The sequence below is a fragment of the Neophocaena asiaeorientalis genome, unplaced genomic scaffold (assembly GCF_003031525.2).
Source record: "Neophocaena asiaeorientalis asiaeorientalis breed wild unplaced genomic scaffold, Neophocaena_asiaeorientalis_V1.1 scaffold514, whole genome shotgun sequence".
Lineage (NCBI taxonomy): Eukaryota > Metazoa > Chordata > Mammalia > Artiodactyla > Phocoenidae > Neophocaena > Neophocaena asiaeorientalis.
Window position 1 is genome coordinate 179,641 of NW_020174914.1, and position 14,764 is coordinate 194,404.

Consider the following 14,764-nt stretch of genomic DNA (forward strand, 5'->3'; position numbering starts at 1 on the left):
AAAAGTGGTAACTTAATTATTTTAAAAATGTCAACTTTCCTCAAATTGATCTACACATTCAAGGCAATCCCACTCTAAACTCCACCAGGATATTTTAAAGATAAGGACTAGTTGATATGGATAGGCAAAGGAATTTAATAGCCAATGCAATTTTGAAAGAGAACAAAGAGGAATCATATTATCTGGCTTCAGGAAGCTAAAGCAATCAAGACAGGGTGGTACTGATGAAAGGATAGACATATTAAATCAACAGATCAGAATAGAGTCCTGAAATAAACCCAAACAAATATACATAGTCATTGGATTTTTGACAAAAGTAGAACATGTCAATGGCGATAGTACACTCTTAACAAATGAAGTAAGAAATGCCCATATTACATTCTTAGCAGAAAGAGAGGCATGTCCATTTTCCAGAGATGAAAGCTACATACTACAGTTCTATGGACCTACAGAAGACAACATGCTTTCAAGAAAAAAATTACAAGGCATATGTAAAAACAAGAAAAACCCAGCACACTCCCAAGAGATAAAGCAATCAGTAGAACGAAACTCAGTTATCTATAGCAATATGAAACCATCACCAATCTGCATTTATAAATATGCATTTTAAACTTAATACAGTTACTCTAAAAGGAAAATTTATGACATTGTGTTAGATGTTAATTTAAACATCAAAAATCTAATTCATCTTACTGTAAATTCTATTTCTTCTACTTTTATGTACAAATTTTAAAGGCAGGAGATACAGAGATAATTGTGGCCTTGTAAAAGCTGATAATTTCCACCTTCAGAAAATATTCTAATATTAGTTTCCATCTAGTGCTTTTGAAGTACCATTGAAGGAAACAAAGGCAAGTACAAAATATGTGACTTATTCTTCTTCTTGTCCCTAGAATCTAACATAAGGTTGGGACACGGTAGAAACTCAGTAAGTATTTAGTGCTAAACTGAAGGAAAGGGAAGATAATTTTAAAGACATAGAATGAATTATGTTTTGCTAAGTGTATTAGTTTACTATTACTACCACAACGAATTAACACAAATTTAATGGCTTAACACAATGAAAATTTATTATCTTACAGTTTTATAGGTCAGAATTTGACATGGGTCTCACTAGGCTAGTATCAAGGGGTTGCACTGAACTACATTCCTTTCTAGAGGCTCCAAGGAAGAAGCTGTTTCCTTGCTGTTCTGAGCTTGTGGAAGACACCACATTGTTTGGCTCATGACTTTTCTAACCCCATTTCAAAAGCAGGCAGAGCAAGCTGAGTCCTTTTAAGATCACTTATCTCTGACTCTCTCTTTTCCCTCTTCTACATTTAGGGACTCCAATGATTAGATTAGTCCCACCTCAAAGTGAACTAATGAGCAATCTTAATTATGCATCTGCATCCTTAATTCCTTTTGCCTTGTAAGACAATATATTCAGAGATTCTGGGCATTAGAATGTGTACATCTTTGGGGCCATTATTCTGAATACTACACTATGTTTTTTGAAAATTTTATAAAAAAAGGTACTCATCTGTGATACTTTAAAGACTTGAAAAGGATACATATCTATCAGTGGCTTCTATCTGCTATCTGAGACATTATTATAATAGTTAGAATTTAAATATAACATTAATACTTCATTTTAATTTCATTCTTTTCTAGGAAAAAAAAGGTTAAACCGCTAATATTTATACACATAACACTTTAATTGTAAAGCAAATAATTAACCAGCTTATACTGTGAGATACAAAAGTATCATTACCTCACAGAGCAATTCAATAAAAATAAAAATGAGGCCATTTATATCAAAGGAAAAATATGAATGTTAAAGAAGTCAAAGCACATTCAACCATATAGCAATTTAAATAGCCTTCACTGACTGTCTTCTTCAATTAAAAAAATGCCAGGGTCAGCATGATAGTTCCATGGACCAAAATAGTGTTTTGTGTTCACTGTTTTTATAGTTAAATTATTCTTTGCCTAATAATGATAAGTATAATAGGAAGTGACATCAGCAACATGGTGGCATAAGATGGTCCTCCTTTATATCTCCCTTTTTAATTAGATATCCTTACATAAATGAATCACCTCTGTGGGTATTTTGGGACCTAGCACCTCACTCCAAGGGACCTGTGAGGAATCTCCGCCAACAGTGTAGCAAGAAACAGACAAACCTCTCTGAGGGCTGCCAAACCAGCAGGGCCAGCAAATCTGCCTAGACCCCCACTGGCTGCTATCAGGCAAAAATTGAGTGACTGCTATCCCTGGCAGGCACTCATGCATGGAAGAAAACTTGCAGAAGTACAGCCTTCACAAAAGGACTTGAATTTGGTCACAGAGAAGGAATTATGAGAAACTTTACTGGTGCTGTCCCTCCCCCAAGGAAACACTGAACAAGGCTGATTTATCCAGTGGAGGTAACCTCTCCTTCATGGGGAAAAGAAAGCAGTGGGTAACAGGCTACCCCAGCTGGGCAGGATATGGCTGGAGAAACCCATTTCTCTTCACCAGCACCTGGAGTACTAAGGTGGGAGCTTCACAACTGAGGGAAGGGAGGATGATGGCAAAGAGGAGAAAAGAATTTCGAATCGCATTAAAGGGGTAGCACGCCAGCCATGAGCCTGTTGGAACACCACCCACTGAGATTGCACAACTAGGTCTGTGGGCACTCTCAATACACCTCAGTGTACTGTCACCCACACCTCCTCCCACTTTGCTGCTGGCTCCTTGTGCTCACTCCAGAGTTAACCTCCGGAAATGTGTGCTGGTAAACAGGGAGCCCACTAAGAAAACAAGACACTACAGTCAGTGGTTTCTCACAGTAAGTGGGAAACCACAAATCTGAGCTATAGTGGCCACATTCTGAGAAACAAAAGAGGTTTCCAACAGCCAACCTGGTGAAACGTTAAAAGCCAAGTAGACATAAAAGCTTAAAAGTCTGCCCACAGGGGATAAGAAGTATACTCGAGCAGATATAGCTTCACAGGGGAAAAAACTCAAATATCAACACTATAAAGATAATATGTCATATGCAGAGGGCACGAGCAGAGTTAAGGAGGTATCTACTACTTCAAATGTGACAGCATCAAACCATATCCACAAGAACTATAAATAAAACCAAGGAAATACAGCATCACAAAAAGAAAATAGTATTTTCCAGCAACCAAGCTACAAGGTGCAGAACATATGATCTAACTAATAAAGAATTCAAATTAGCTGTTCTGAAGGAACTCAACAAGTTACAAGAAAACTCAGAAAGACAATTCAATGAAATCAGGAATAAAATGATTTCTTTATTTCCTTTTCTTTATTAAAGAGAAGGAAATTATTAAAATTATTATAAAGAACCAAACAAAATTCTGAAACTGAAAATTCAATGAATGACCTGAAGAATTATGCAATACAGAAAATCTGCAGCAGTCCTGACTATATGGAAGAAAAAAAAATGTAACTTGGAGGATAGGAATTTTGAAATGACAGAAGAGGGAATTTAGATTAAAAAAGAGCAAAGAAAGCCTACGTGATCTATGAATATCCATCAAAAAGGCAAATATCAGAATAATCAGGGTTCCAGACAGAGAAGGGGGAGGGCAGGGAGTTAATTTAAAGAAATAATAGCTGAGAACTTCCAAAATCTGAGGAAATACTTGGATATACAAATCTACAAAGCTAATAGACAATCCTATTATCTTAATGCAAAAAGACGTTCTCTGAGACTTTAAAGGCAGGCAAGGAAAAAATAAAAAAAAGAATTAAATCTACAATGGACTGCCATTAAGCTATCAGCAGATTTCTTTGCAGAAACTCTTCAGGCCAGGGGACGGCAGAATGACATATTTGAAGAGCTGAAAGACAAAAATGGTCAGCCAAGAATGCTTTATCTAGCAAAATTATCCTTCACATATGAAGGAGAAGTAAAGTAAAGGCTTTCCCAGACAAACAAAATCTAAGGGAGTTCACCACGACTACATCTGCTTTGCAAGAAATGCTTAAAGGAGTTCTTCAAGCTGAAATGAAAACAGGCTAATCAGCCAAATGAAAACATACAAAATTACACAATACACTGGCCAAATTGAGAAATATACAGTCAGACTTAGAAAACTATAACTCTGTAGTAATATGGTGTGTTAACTATTCAACTATAGTATAAAGGCTAAATGAAAGAGTAGGAAAAGTAACTATAGCTGCTATAAGTTGTTAATAAATATACAACAAAAAAGAGGTAAATTGTGACATCAATAATACAAAGGGAGGAGCAAAATGGTAGACACATTAGGGAGTAAAAATAAGTTGCTTTCAGCCTGAAATGGACTTTTTTATGTGTAAGATGTTTTACAGATAACCCCCTTGGTAACAATAAAACAAAAATCTGGAGGAGATCCACAAAAAACAAAAAAGGGGGAAAAAGAGCATACCACCATGGAAAATAACCAATATACAAATGCAGGCAGAAAGAGAGAAATAATGGAAATACAAAACCAAAATGCAATTAATAAAGGGCATTAATAAGTCCTCACATATTAATAATTACTCTAAACGTAAATGGATTGAATTCACCAATCAAAAGGCACATAAGTGGCTGGATGGATGAAAAACAAGACCCAACTGTATGGTGCCAACAAGAAAACTTTAAGGATGGACATAAACTCAAAGTGAAAGGATGAAAAGATATTCCATGCAAGTGGAAACCAAAAGGAAGCTGGGACAGCTATACTTATAACAATCAAAAGAGCTGGAAAATCTCATGAACAACCAATGGGTGAACGAAGAAATCAAAATGGGAATCAAAGATTATCTTAAAACAAATGAAAATAAAAACACATCATATGTAAACCTATGGGATGCTGCAAAAGCAGATCTGAGAGGAAAGTTTACAGTGATAAATGCAGATATTAAGAAATGGGAAAAATTGCAAAGAAACAATCTAACTTTACACCTTGAGGAATCAATACATGACAAGAGAACCAAGAACAGCCTACGGGGAAAGGACAGTCTCTTCAACAAGTGATGCTGGGAAAACTAAATAACCATACGTAGAAAAGAAAGTTGGGCCTATCCTACACTACTCACAAAAATCACCTTGAAAAGGATCAAAGAGTAAACATAAGACCTAATATAAAACACCCTGAAGTAAACATAGGATGGAAGATCTTTGATATTGGTCTTGGCACTGATATTTTGCATATAACACCGAAAGCACAAATAACAAAAGAAAAAATCAGCAAGTGGAACTATATCAATCTTAAAAGCTTCTACACAGCAAAAGCAACAACGGCACAATTAAAAGGCATCGACAGAATGGGAGAAATTATTTGCAAACCATGTAATGGGATTAATATCCATCAGTTACAAAAACTTCATATAACTCAGTAACAAAAACCAAACAAACAAGCAAACAATTCAATTTTAAAATGGGCAGAGGAACCAAAGAGGCATTTTTCCAAGGAAGACATGCAAATGGCCAACAGGTATGTGAAAATATTACGAATCACTTGGAAAATACAAATCAAAACCACAGTGAGGAGACTCTGGGAGGGCTCATGCCAAGGAGTACTTCCCAGAACTTCTGCTGCCAGTGTCCTTGTCCACATGGTGAGCCACAGCCACCCCCCCGCCTCTGCAGGAGACCCTCCAACACTAGAGACCTTGTGGCTGACAGGGTCTTGGTGCTCCAGCTGGGTGTCAGGCCTGTGCCTCTGAGGTGGGAGAGCCGAGTTCAGGACATCGGTCCACCAGAGACCTCCCAGCTCCATGTAAAATCAAAAGGCGAAAGCTCTCCCAGAGATCTCCATCTCAATGATAAGACCCAGCTCCACTCAATGGCCAGCAAGCTACAGTGCTGGACACCCTATGCCAAACAACTAGCAAGACAGAACACAACCACACCCATTAGCAGAGAGGCTGACTAAAATCATAATAAGGTCACAGACACCACAAAACACACCACTGGACGTGGTCCTGCCACCAGAAAGACAAAATCCAGCCTTATCCACCAGAACACAGGCACTAGTCCCCTGCACCAGGAAGCCTACACAACCCACTGAATCAGCCTTAGCCACTGGGGACAGATACCAAAAACAACGGGAACTACGTACCTGCAGCCTGTGAAAAGGAGACCCCAAACACTGTAAGTGAAGCAAAATGAGAAGACAGAGATACACGCAGCAGATGAAGGAGCAAGGTAAAAACCCACCAGACCTAACAAATGAAGAGGATATAGGCAGTCTACCTGAAAAAGAATTCAGAATAATGATAGTAAAGATGATCCAAAACCTTGGAAATAGAATGGAGAAAATACAAGAATCGTTTAACAAGGACCTAAAAGAACTAAAGAGCAAACAAACAATGATGAACAACACAATAAATGAAATTAAAAATTCTCTAGAAGGAATCAGTAGCAGAATAACTAAGGCAGAAGAACAGATAAGTGACCTGGAAGATAAAATAGTGGAAATAACTACTGCAGAGCAGAATAAAGAAAAAAGAATGAAAAGAATTGAGGACAGTCTCAGAGACCTCTGGGACAATATTAAATGCACCAACATTCGAATTATAGGGGTCCCAGAAGAAGAAAAGAAAAAGGGACTGAAAAAATATTTGAAGAGATTATAGTTGAAAACTTCCCTAATATGGAAAGGGAAATAGTCGATCAAGACCAGGAAGCACAGAGTCCCATACAGGATAAATCCAAAGAGAAATATACCAAGACACATATTAATCAAACTATCAAAAATTAAATACAAAGAAAAGATATTAAAAGCAGCAAGGGAAAAACAACAAATAACATACAAGGGAATCCCCATAAGGTTAACAGCTGATCTTTCAGCAGAAATTCTGCAAGCCAGAAGGGAGTGGCAGGACATATTTAAAGGGATGAAAGGGAAAAACCTACAACCAAGATTACCCAGAAAGGATCTCATTCAGATTCGACAGAGAAATTAAAACCTTTACAGACAAGCAAAAGCTAAGAGAATTCAGCACCACCAAAGTAGCTCTACATCAAATGCTAAAGGATCTTCTCTAGGCAGGAAACACAAGAGAAGAAAAGACCTACAATAACAAACCCAAAACAATTAAGAAAATGGTAATAGGAACATACATATTGATAATTATCTTACATGTAAATGGATTAATCGCTCCAACCAAAAGACATAGACTGGCTGAATGGATACAAAAACAAGACTGGCATATATGCTGTCTACAAGAGACCTACTTCAGACCTAGGGACACATATAGACTGAAAGTAAGGGGATGGAAAAAGATATTCCATGCAAATGGAAATCAAATGAAAGCTGGAGTAGCAATTCTCCTATCAGACAAAATAAACTTTAAAGTAAAGACTATTACAAGAGACAAAGAAGGACACTACATAATAATCAAGGGATCGATCCAAAAAGAAGATATAACAATTGTAAATATTTATGAACCCAACATAGAAGCACCTCAATACATAAGGCAAATGCTAACAGCCATAAAAGGGGAAATCAACAGTAACACAATAATAGTAGGGGACTTTTAACACCCCACTTTCACCAACGGTCAGATCATCCAAAATGAAAATAAATAAGGAAACACAAGCTGTAAATGATACATTAAACAAATGGACTTAATTGATAATTATACGACATTCCATCCAAAAACAACAGAATACACTTTCCCCTCAAGTGCTCATGGGACATTCTCTAGGAGAGATCATATCTTGGGTCACAAATCAAGCCTTGTTAAACATAAGAAAATTGAAATTGTATCAAGTATCTTTTCCGACCACAATGCTATAAGACTAGATATCAATTATAGGAAAAAACACAAACACATGGAGGCTAAACAATACACTACTTAATAACCAAGAGATCACTGAAGAAATCAAAGAGAACATCAAAAAATATCTAGAAACAAATGACAATGAAACCATGATGACCCAAAACCTATGGGATGCAGTAAAAGCAGTTCTAAGAGGGAAGTTTATAGCAATACAATCCTACTTCAAGAAACAAGAAACATCGCAAATAAACCTTACACCTAAAGCAAATAGAGAAAGAAGAACAAAAAAACCCCAAAGTTAGCAGAAGGAAAGAAATCATAAAGATCAGATCAAAACCACAGTGAGATATCCTTTCACAGCTGTATCAATAGCTATCACCAAGAAAACAAGAGTGACAAGTGTTGGTGAAGATGTGGGGAAAAAAGGGAACTCTTGTGCACAGCTGTTGGGACTATAAACAGTTTAGTCACTATGGAGAAGAGTACAGGAATTCCTCAAAAAATTACAAACAGAACTACCACATGATGTAGCAATCTGACTTCTGGGAATATATCCAAAGGAAATGAAAACAGGTTATTAAAGTGATATGTGCACTACCAAGTTTAATGCAGCATTATTCACAATAACCAATGTACAAAAACAACCTAAGTGTCCACCAATGAGTAAATGTGGTGTGTGTATATATATTCCATTATATATATGAAATATATACGTATATATATATAATATATATGTATATATATAAATATATATGGAAATGGAATACTACTCAGCCACAACAAAAAGGAAATCCTACCACTTGCAACAACATGATGGATAGTGAGGAGTTATGCTAAGTGAGATAAGTCAGACACAGAAAGACAAATATTACAAACTATCTCTTATATGTGGAATATAAAAAAAATATTGAACACAAGGAAACAGAATGGAAGGGTGGTTACTAGGGTATCAGAAGTGGGGAAATGGGAGATATACTGTTTAAGGTACACGCTTGCAACTAGTATATAAATTAAGACATGGAGATATAATACACAGTACAATGATTATAGACAACAAAACTGAATCATAAACATGAAACTTGCTAAGAGCCTATGTGTTAATTATTCCCATCACTAAAGAAATGATAATTAGGGGGATGTGATAGAGGTTTTAACTAATGCTATCTATAATGGCAATCATACTGAAATATAAATATATAAAATCAATATCCTACACATCTTAAACCTATATAACATATGTCAGTTATTTCTCAATAAAATGAGTATAATTCAATATTTAACTGATAAGGAAATAATTTATTTACAGATAGACTGTAATGTCACTTTTATTACTCACAAGTGTTAGGTGTTCCCCAGTGGAAAATCAACCAAAGAAATAAAATATTTGCACCAATAGTGTGACTGTCAACACTTAAAATTAAAATTGTACTGTTGACAATGTTTTAAAACATTTCATGTTCAAAAAATTACATAGCAGTAAAAAATATATGGGGGAAGATCTTTATAAGTGTTAGGCATAAGTCTAAATATGAACTGAAACTCTTCCTAATCACAATTAAAATTATAAAATATGCAGTATGTCATTTATATATAATACTTATATGTGTTATGAGTATGTGTACATGTAAGTTATACATCTGAGATTTTAAAAAACCCTCATTGTATACTCTTATAGCCATAAACAAATCAATCTTGAAATAACAAAAATGACTTGAATGTGATACAAATACTTTGTAGAAAATAGGAAAAGTCTTTTGAAAGATTCTCCCTACAAAAGTAAATTGTAAATAGAGGCAGATACATACACACAGAGCAGTCAATGCTCTCTCAATTTACCAATCCTATTTTATGTCATATTTTGTCATACAACATAGAAACTAGAGCTATAAATATATACTAGAATGTTAGATTTTCAAAAAATAGTTGAAAAGTAACCAATTACTTCACAAAAGAAAAACAAGTCACCTTGCACATAGTTGATGTAGATTCACAGGACTTTATATTGTTTTGTTCATGAAAAAGTCTTGCATGTCTCTATACCCATATCAGCTCAACGGTGAGTTGGCACCTTCTGAAGAGTCAGAAAAATGTTAGAATACCCAATTTCTTCTTTTGGCCCTAGTGCTAGAGACACTAACAAGACACAGGGAACCAAAACAGGGAGAGTTTTATAAAGGGTATATTAATAAATTGAAGAATTTTTAGATACCCAATTACACATTTTTTTCATATTATTTACTTGTGGGACAACATGTAAATATGTGTAATTGGAGTGCCAGAAGTTAGAGGGAAGAGAAAGTTGAGAGGAAGGGGGGGACAACAATAAGAATAATTTGTGACTTCCCAACAATTAAGTTAAAGAGGCATGTTGTAAACGTCAGAGCAATCATAAAATAAATAAAATGAAGGAATATATCTAATAAGCCAGAAGAGAATATAAGATAGAATAAACATTTTCAATACAAGTAAAGGCAGAAAAAAGGAGGAAAAGGAATAGAACAGAGAAAAACAGAAAACAAATAGCAAAATGAAACATTTAAAATCAACCATATCAGTATTACATTAAATAAAAATGAAATAAACAGGAGTTAAAATATAAGAGTTTGTCAGACTAGTTTAAAAAACAAACAAAAAAAGACCAAATTCTATGCTACATGCCTAAAGTATGAAATATCACAAATGTGCATCAAGACGAATGCAGAAACAAATTGCTATAATCATACAATGGAATACTATTAAGCAATAATAATGACTAAACTACTGATAGAGTCAACAACATGGGTAAATTTCAAAACAGCATACTGAGCAAAAGACTCCCCCCCACGCCACACACACACATAAGTGTTTGATGATTCTATTTTTATATAATAATAGAACATTTACAACTACTACTCTACAGTGATAAAAATAAGATACAGTTTCCTGGAATGTAGGGAGGGCTGAATAAGGGAAGCTACAGAATATTTTACTTCACGATTGGGGTGATATTTAAACAGATGTACCTCAAAGTGAGAGAATTCATTGCAGCTTATGTCAATCATAATTTAATAAAATTCAGAAGGAGTACTAAATTAGAAATAAAATTAGTATTAAATTAGAATAAAAATATTATATCCAGAAATGTTAGTGTTAACATGTTAAAAGATGCTTAGCAACACTTTAATTTATGGTATGTAAGCTTAAAATTATAATTAACAACAATGTGAAGACTAATTAGTAATTAATGTTCTATAAAAAATTATTTATACACACAAACTCACATACATATACATACACACTCACATACATACACACACATATCTAAACACACACGTAAAATAATTACCAATTGAAGCTGAGTACATTTGTTTCATGTGCGTTTCAATGACATAAGGATCCCGAGAGCTGTAACTTCCCAACTCAGGGTAAAAGCTGGAGCCAATGTCATCTGGGGGGTTGTGTTTCCCTTGTGGATATTTCTTGGCTATTCTAAGGTCCCAATGCGAGAGGATTGGATGGTTCCAATGTATATATTTACCATCAAATTGTGGATTTCCATACCAGCTGTAATAAAATACATGTAAAAAATAATTCCGAGGTGGCAGTTCTTCTGGGTAAGGTTCAGAGGCTTTGGAAGGTTTCATAGTGATTTCAACACTTTTTAAATTCTTGACGTTTGTTTCACTGTCGATTCTGTCACTCTTTTGGGAATCAAAAGTTTTTACCAAATGAGGAGTTTGTTGCCGAATTTCTGGAAGAAGGTCAAGTCCAAAAGGATCTCCAAAAGCAGCTTTATGTGGTCTCAGCATTTTTAAACCCATCATCAGAGAGAAAATAAATAGAATAAAAAGTGACAAAGTGATGCAAGTCCTTCTTCGAAACTTTGCCATGATGTCATACTTTAAATTCCAAAATGGTAAATGTTTAGCTGTAATTTATTGAAAACCGGTAATTAATAAGTGGTATTAACAATATTTTCCAATATATTCAAAAGGAAAACTAAAATCCATAAAGTGTTACACTGCAAAATTTTAAAGTGCATTATGACGTTAACTATATAATCAAATCTTTATACAAAAGAGTCTACATATGGCTAGACTGAACAGCAGTATGTATTCGGAAATATCACAATTGCATTTTTGTCAAAGATTTTAAGAATTTAAGAAAATGAATATATTCTTCATCATTTGGACAGATTTTACATATACTGACGATAGAAAGGAAACACTCCATATAGAGAGACTAAAATTTTCTAAATATAAAATAAAAAGTTCATATTTAAAAAGGAAATACTTTTGAGTATATTAAAGACCTAGTCATTAAATGGAATTTCAAAACTTATTGACTACCTCACTTCTAATGACCTGTTCTTCCACCGCATTTCACCAACTCAGGTGTCATACTCATAATCTTGATCTCGTCATTTTCAATCAAAACCATTATTTCATTTTTTTCCATTTTCTACACATACCCTTCCATGCTTTGAGCCTCTCTACTTTAGTACTCCCACGCAGTCAATTCCTTTATCTTTTTTGAGATGTCTAATCCACTGATTCTACCACTTTTTCACTATCACTTTTTTTTTTTTTTTTTTTTTTTTCGGATTTTTTTTTTTTTTTTTTTTTGCGGTATGCGGGCCTCTCACTGCTGTGGCCTCTCCTGTTGCAGAGCACAGGCTCCGGACGAGCAGGCTCAGTGGCCATGGCTCACGGGCCCAGCTGCTCCGCGGCATGTGGGATCCTCCTGGACCGGGGCAAGAACCTGTGTCCCCTGCATCAGCAGGCGGATTCCCAACCACTGCGACACCAGGGAAGCCCAGTACCACATTTTTTCTTCATGTTTTGTCTCTAGTGAAGCAGTTTATAGGCCATAGTTCAGCACTGAAATTCCTCATTTGCAAAACAGTAGGCCCTCCACATCCACAGGTTGTTTGAATCCACGGATGAGGAACCCACAGATACAGAGAGCAAACTGTACTATGCCACTTTACATAAGAAATTTGAGCATCCACAGATTTTGGTATCCACATGGGTCCTAGAACCAATCCCAGCCCCCTCACGGATACTAAAGGACAACTTTACCCTTAACTTCCTTTACTTCTCTCCTTCCTTAATACTTATCTGGTAGAACCTCAAATAAATGATGTCTGGCTTGACCTTGATCCAGAATTACATAATGATATTGGAGAAAAACACACACCATGTTGACTTTTCACTCTGAATTTATGACCATAAATTTCGGACATTCAAGATGGCTTAACAAACCTATTACTATACCCCAGTACTTTCACTTTTCTAACCTCAAAAGAATTATTTCATTCTTTCTCATTTTTCATCAAACGTGCTACTAAATCACCAATTTCCTTTATTCTCTTCAGATAGACATGTCTTATACTTTGTAGAGAAAACAGAATCAATCACATAAGAAATCCTTTATCTTCCTATTAAGAAATTAACCTAGTAACATCTACTGTTTTATGTCAGCAAATACTTCCAATTTTAACTTTAGTATTGTTTCACTGCTTTGCTTTCCTTGTTCAAGAAGTGCTATTACTTTTATTGAATCTTTGCTGAATTTTTACAACTGCACCTTCTTTTTCACCTCTTTCTTCATTTAATTTTGATTTTTAAGTGTCTTGTTACCCTCTATTTCTCATATGGCATTATCTGTTATGTTTGTCTTCTAGTTTTCAGATAGGAATATGAATTTTGTCGATTTTAATTATCTTAATATTCTCTCATTTCTGAGTTTTCATAATTGTAATTTACTTGTTCATTCATATCTCACATATTTACTTTGTTTACTTGTATTTAAATATTAGGTTACAGTTGTTATATATTTATGAACATGGTTCTTTGCCATGCTTCAAGTGTTTACAAATTTAACTTTTTTGCCCATAATGACTTTGCATGGAATTTGACTCAAATTATTTTTTTTGTTGCTAAATATTACATGAAATAATTTTTCCTTAATGTTTGAAATGAATGTTCAATCATGATAATTTTTCTAGCTTCACGACTCTAGCAATCATTCTTCTGTTGTTTTTGTGAAGTTTTAATATGGCCTTGAATTTTTTTCCGATATCAGTTGGGGTTTACTCCATTCCCACGTTTACCTGGAATTTTTTATTTCCCTCACTTTTATTTTGTTCCTACCCTGCTCAATTTGAAAGTTATTTCCAGAAGTTACTCTTCAATATGAGGCTTTGTCCTGAAAATGAGCTTCAGCTACTTAGATTTATTTTAAAATTTTATAAATAAATACATTTATATCTTTTTGTTATTGATTTCTAGTGTGAGTTAACTGAAAACATTTCCAGTGTGATTTCAATCCTTTGAAATATGTTGAGACTTGCTTTAAGGCTCAACCTATGAACAATTTTGTTAAGTATCCCATATGCACCAGAAAGGAGTATGTATTAGGTAGCTAGTGGTTACTGAGTTCTACATATGTCTACCAAACCAAGTACACTAAGCATGTGGGTTATATTTTTCATATTCTCACTCATCTTTCTTCTACTTGTGTTAAAAATCCCCCACCATCATTATGCCATGTCTGTAACTGCTTACATTATATAATTGTCACTGATGTTATTATGTGGAGACAAATTTAGGAGTTATATTTTCCTGAAGTATTAAATTTTGTTTTATAATTAAATGTTCCTTCCCTTCTCTACTGATGGGTTTTGACTTAAATTCCACTCTAATATTAATATAGCTATAACATATTTTATTGGGTTCATGTTGGCACAAAATACATTTTTATCACCTCATTGTCACCTTAAATGACTAGTTTTTTTAAAATATGACATTGCTTTATTGTTATTGTTGGTTTTAATCTAATCTGATAGTCTCTGTCCAACAATTATAGTATTCAGCACATTTACAATTCTACAAATATGGATACTATAGCTTTAAATCTACTTCCTACTTTTATCCTTAAGTCTACTTACCCTTCTACTTGCTTTCCTTTTGGATTCCTTCTTACTGGCCCTAATTTCTCTCTTACCTTCTTTTTTTTTTTTTTTTTTTTT

General features: G+C 34.6%; 1 protein-coding gene across 1 annotated transcript in view; it reads right to left on the reverse strand.

Annotated features, from left to right (window-relative positions):
* Positions 1–14,764, reverse strand: part of MANEA (mannosidase endo-alpha) — a 77,929-nt gene that overhangs the window by 50,740 nt on the left and 12,425 nt on the right. The window contains exon 2 of the mRNA XM_024760428.1: positions 11,078–11,659. Coding sequence (XP_024616196.1) covers positions 11,078–11,621 — 544 coding nt within the window. The 5' untranslated portion in view covers positions 11,622–11,659. The remainder of the gene's footprint in view (positions 1–11,077; positions 11,660–14,764) is intronic.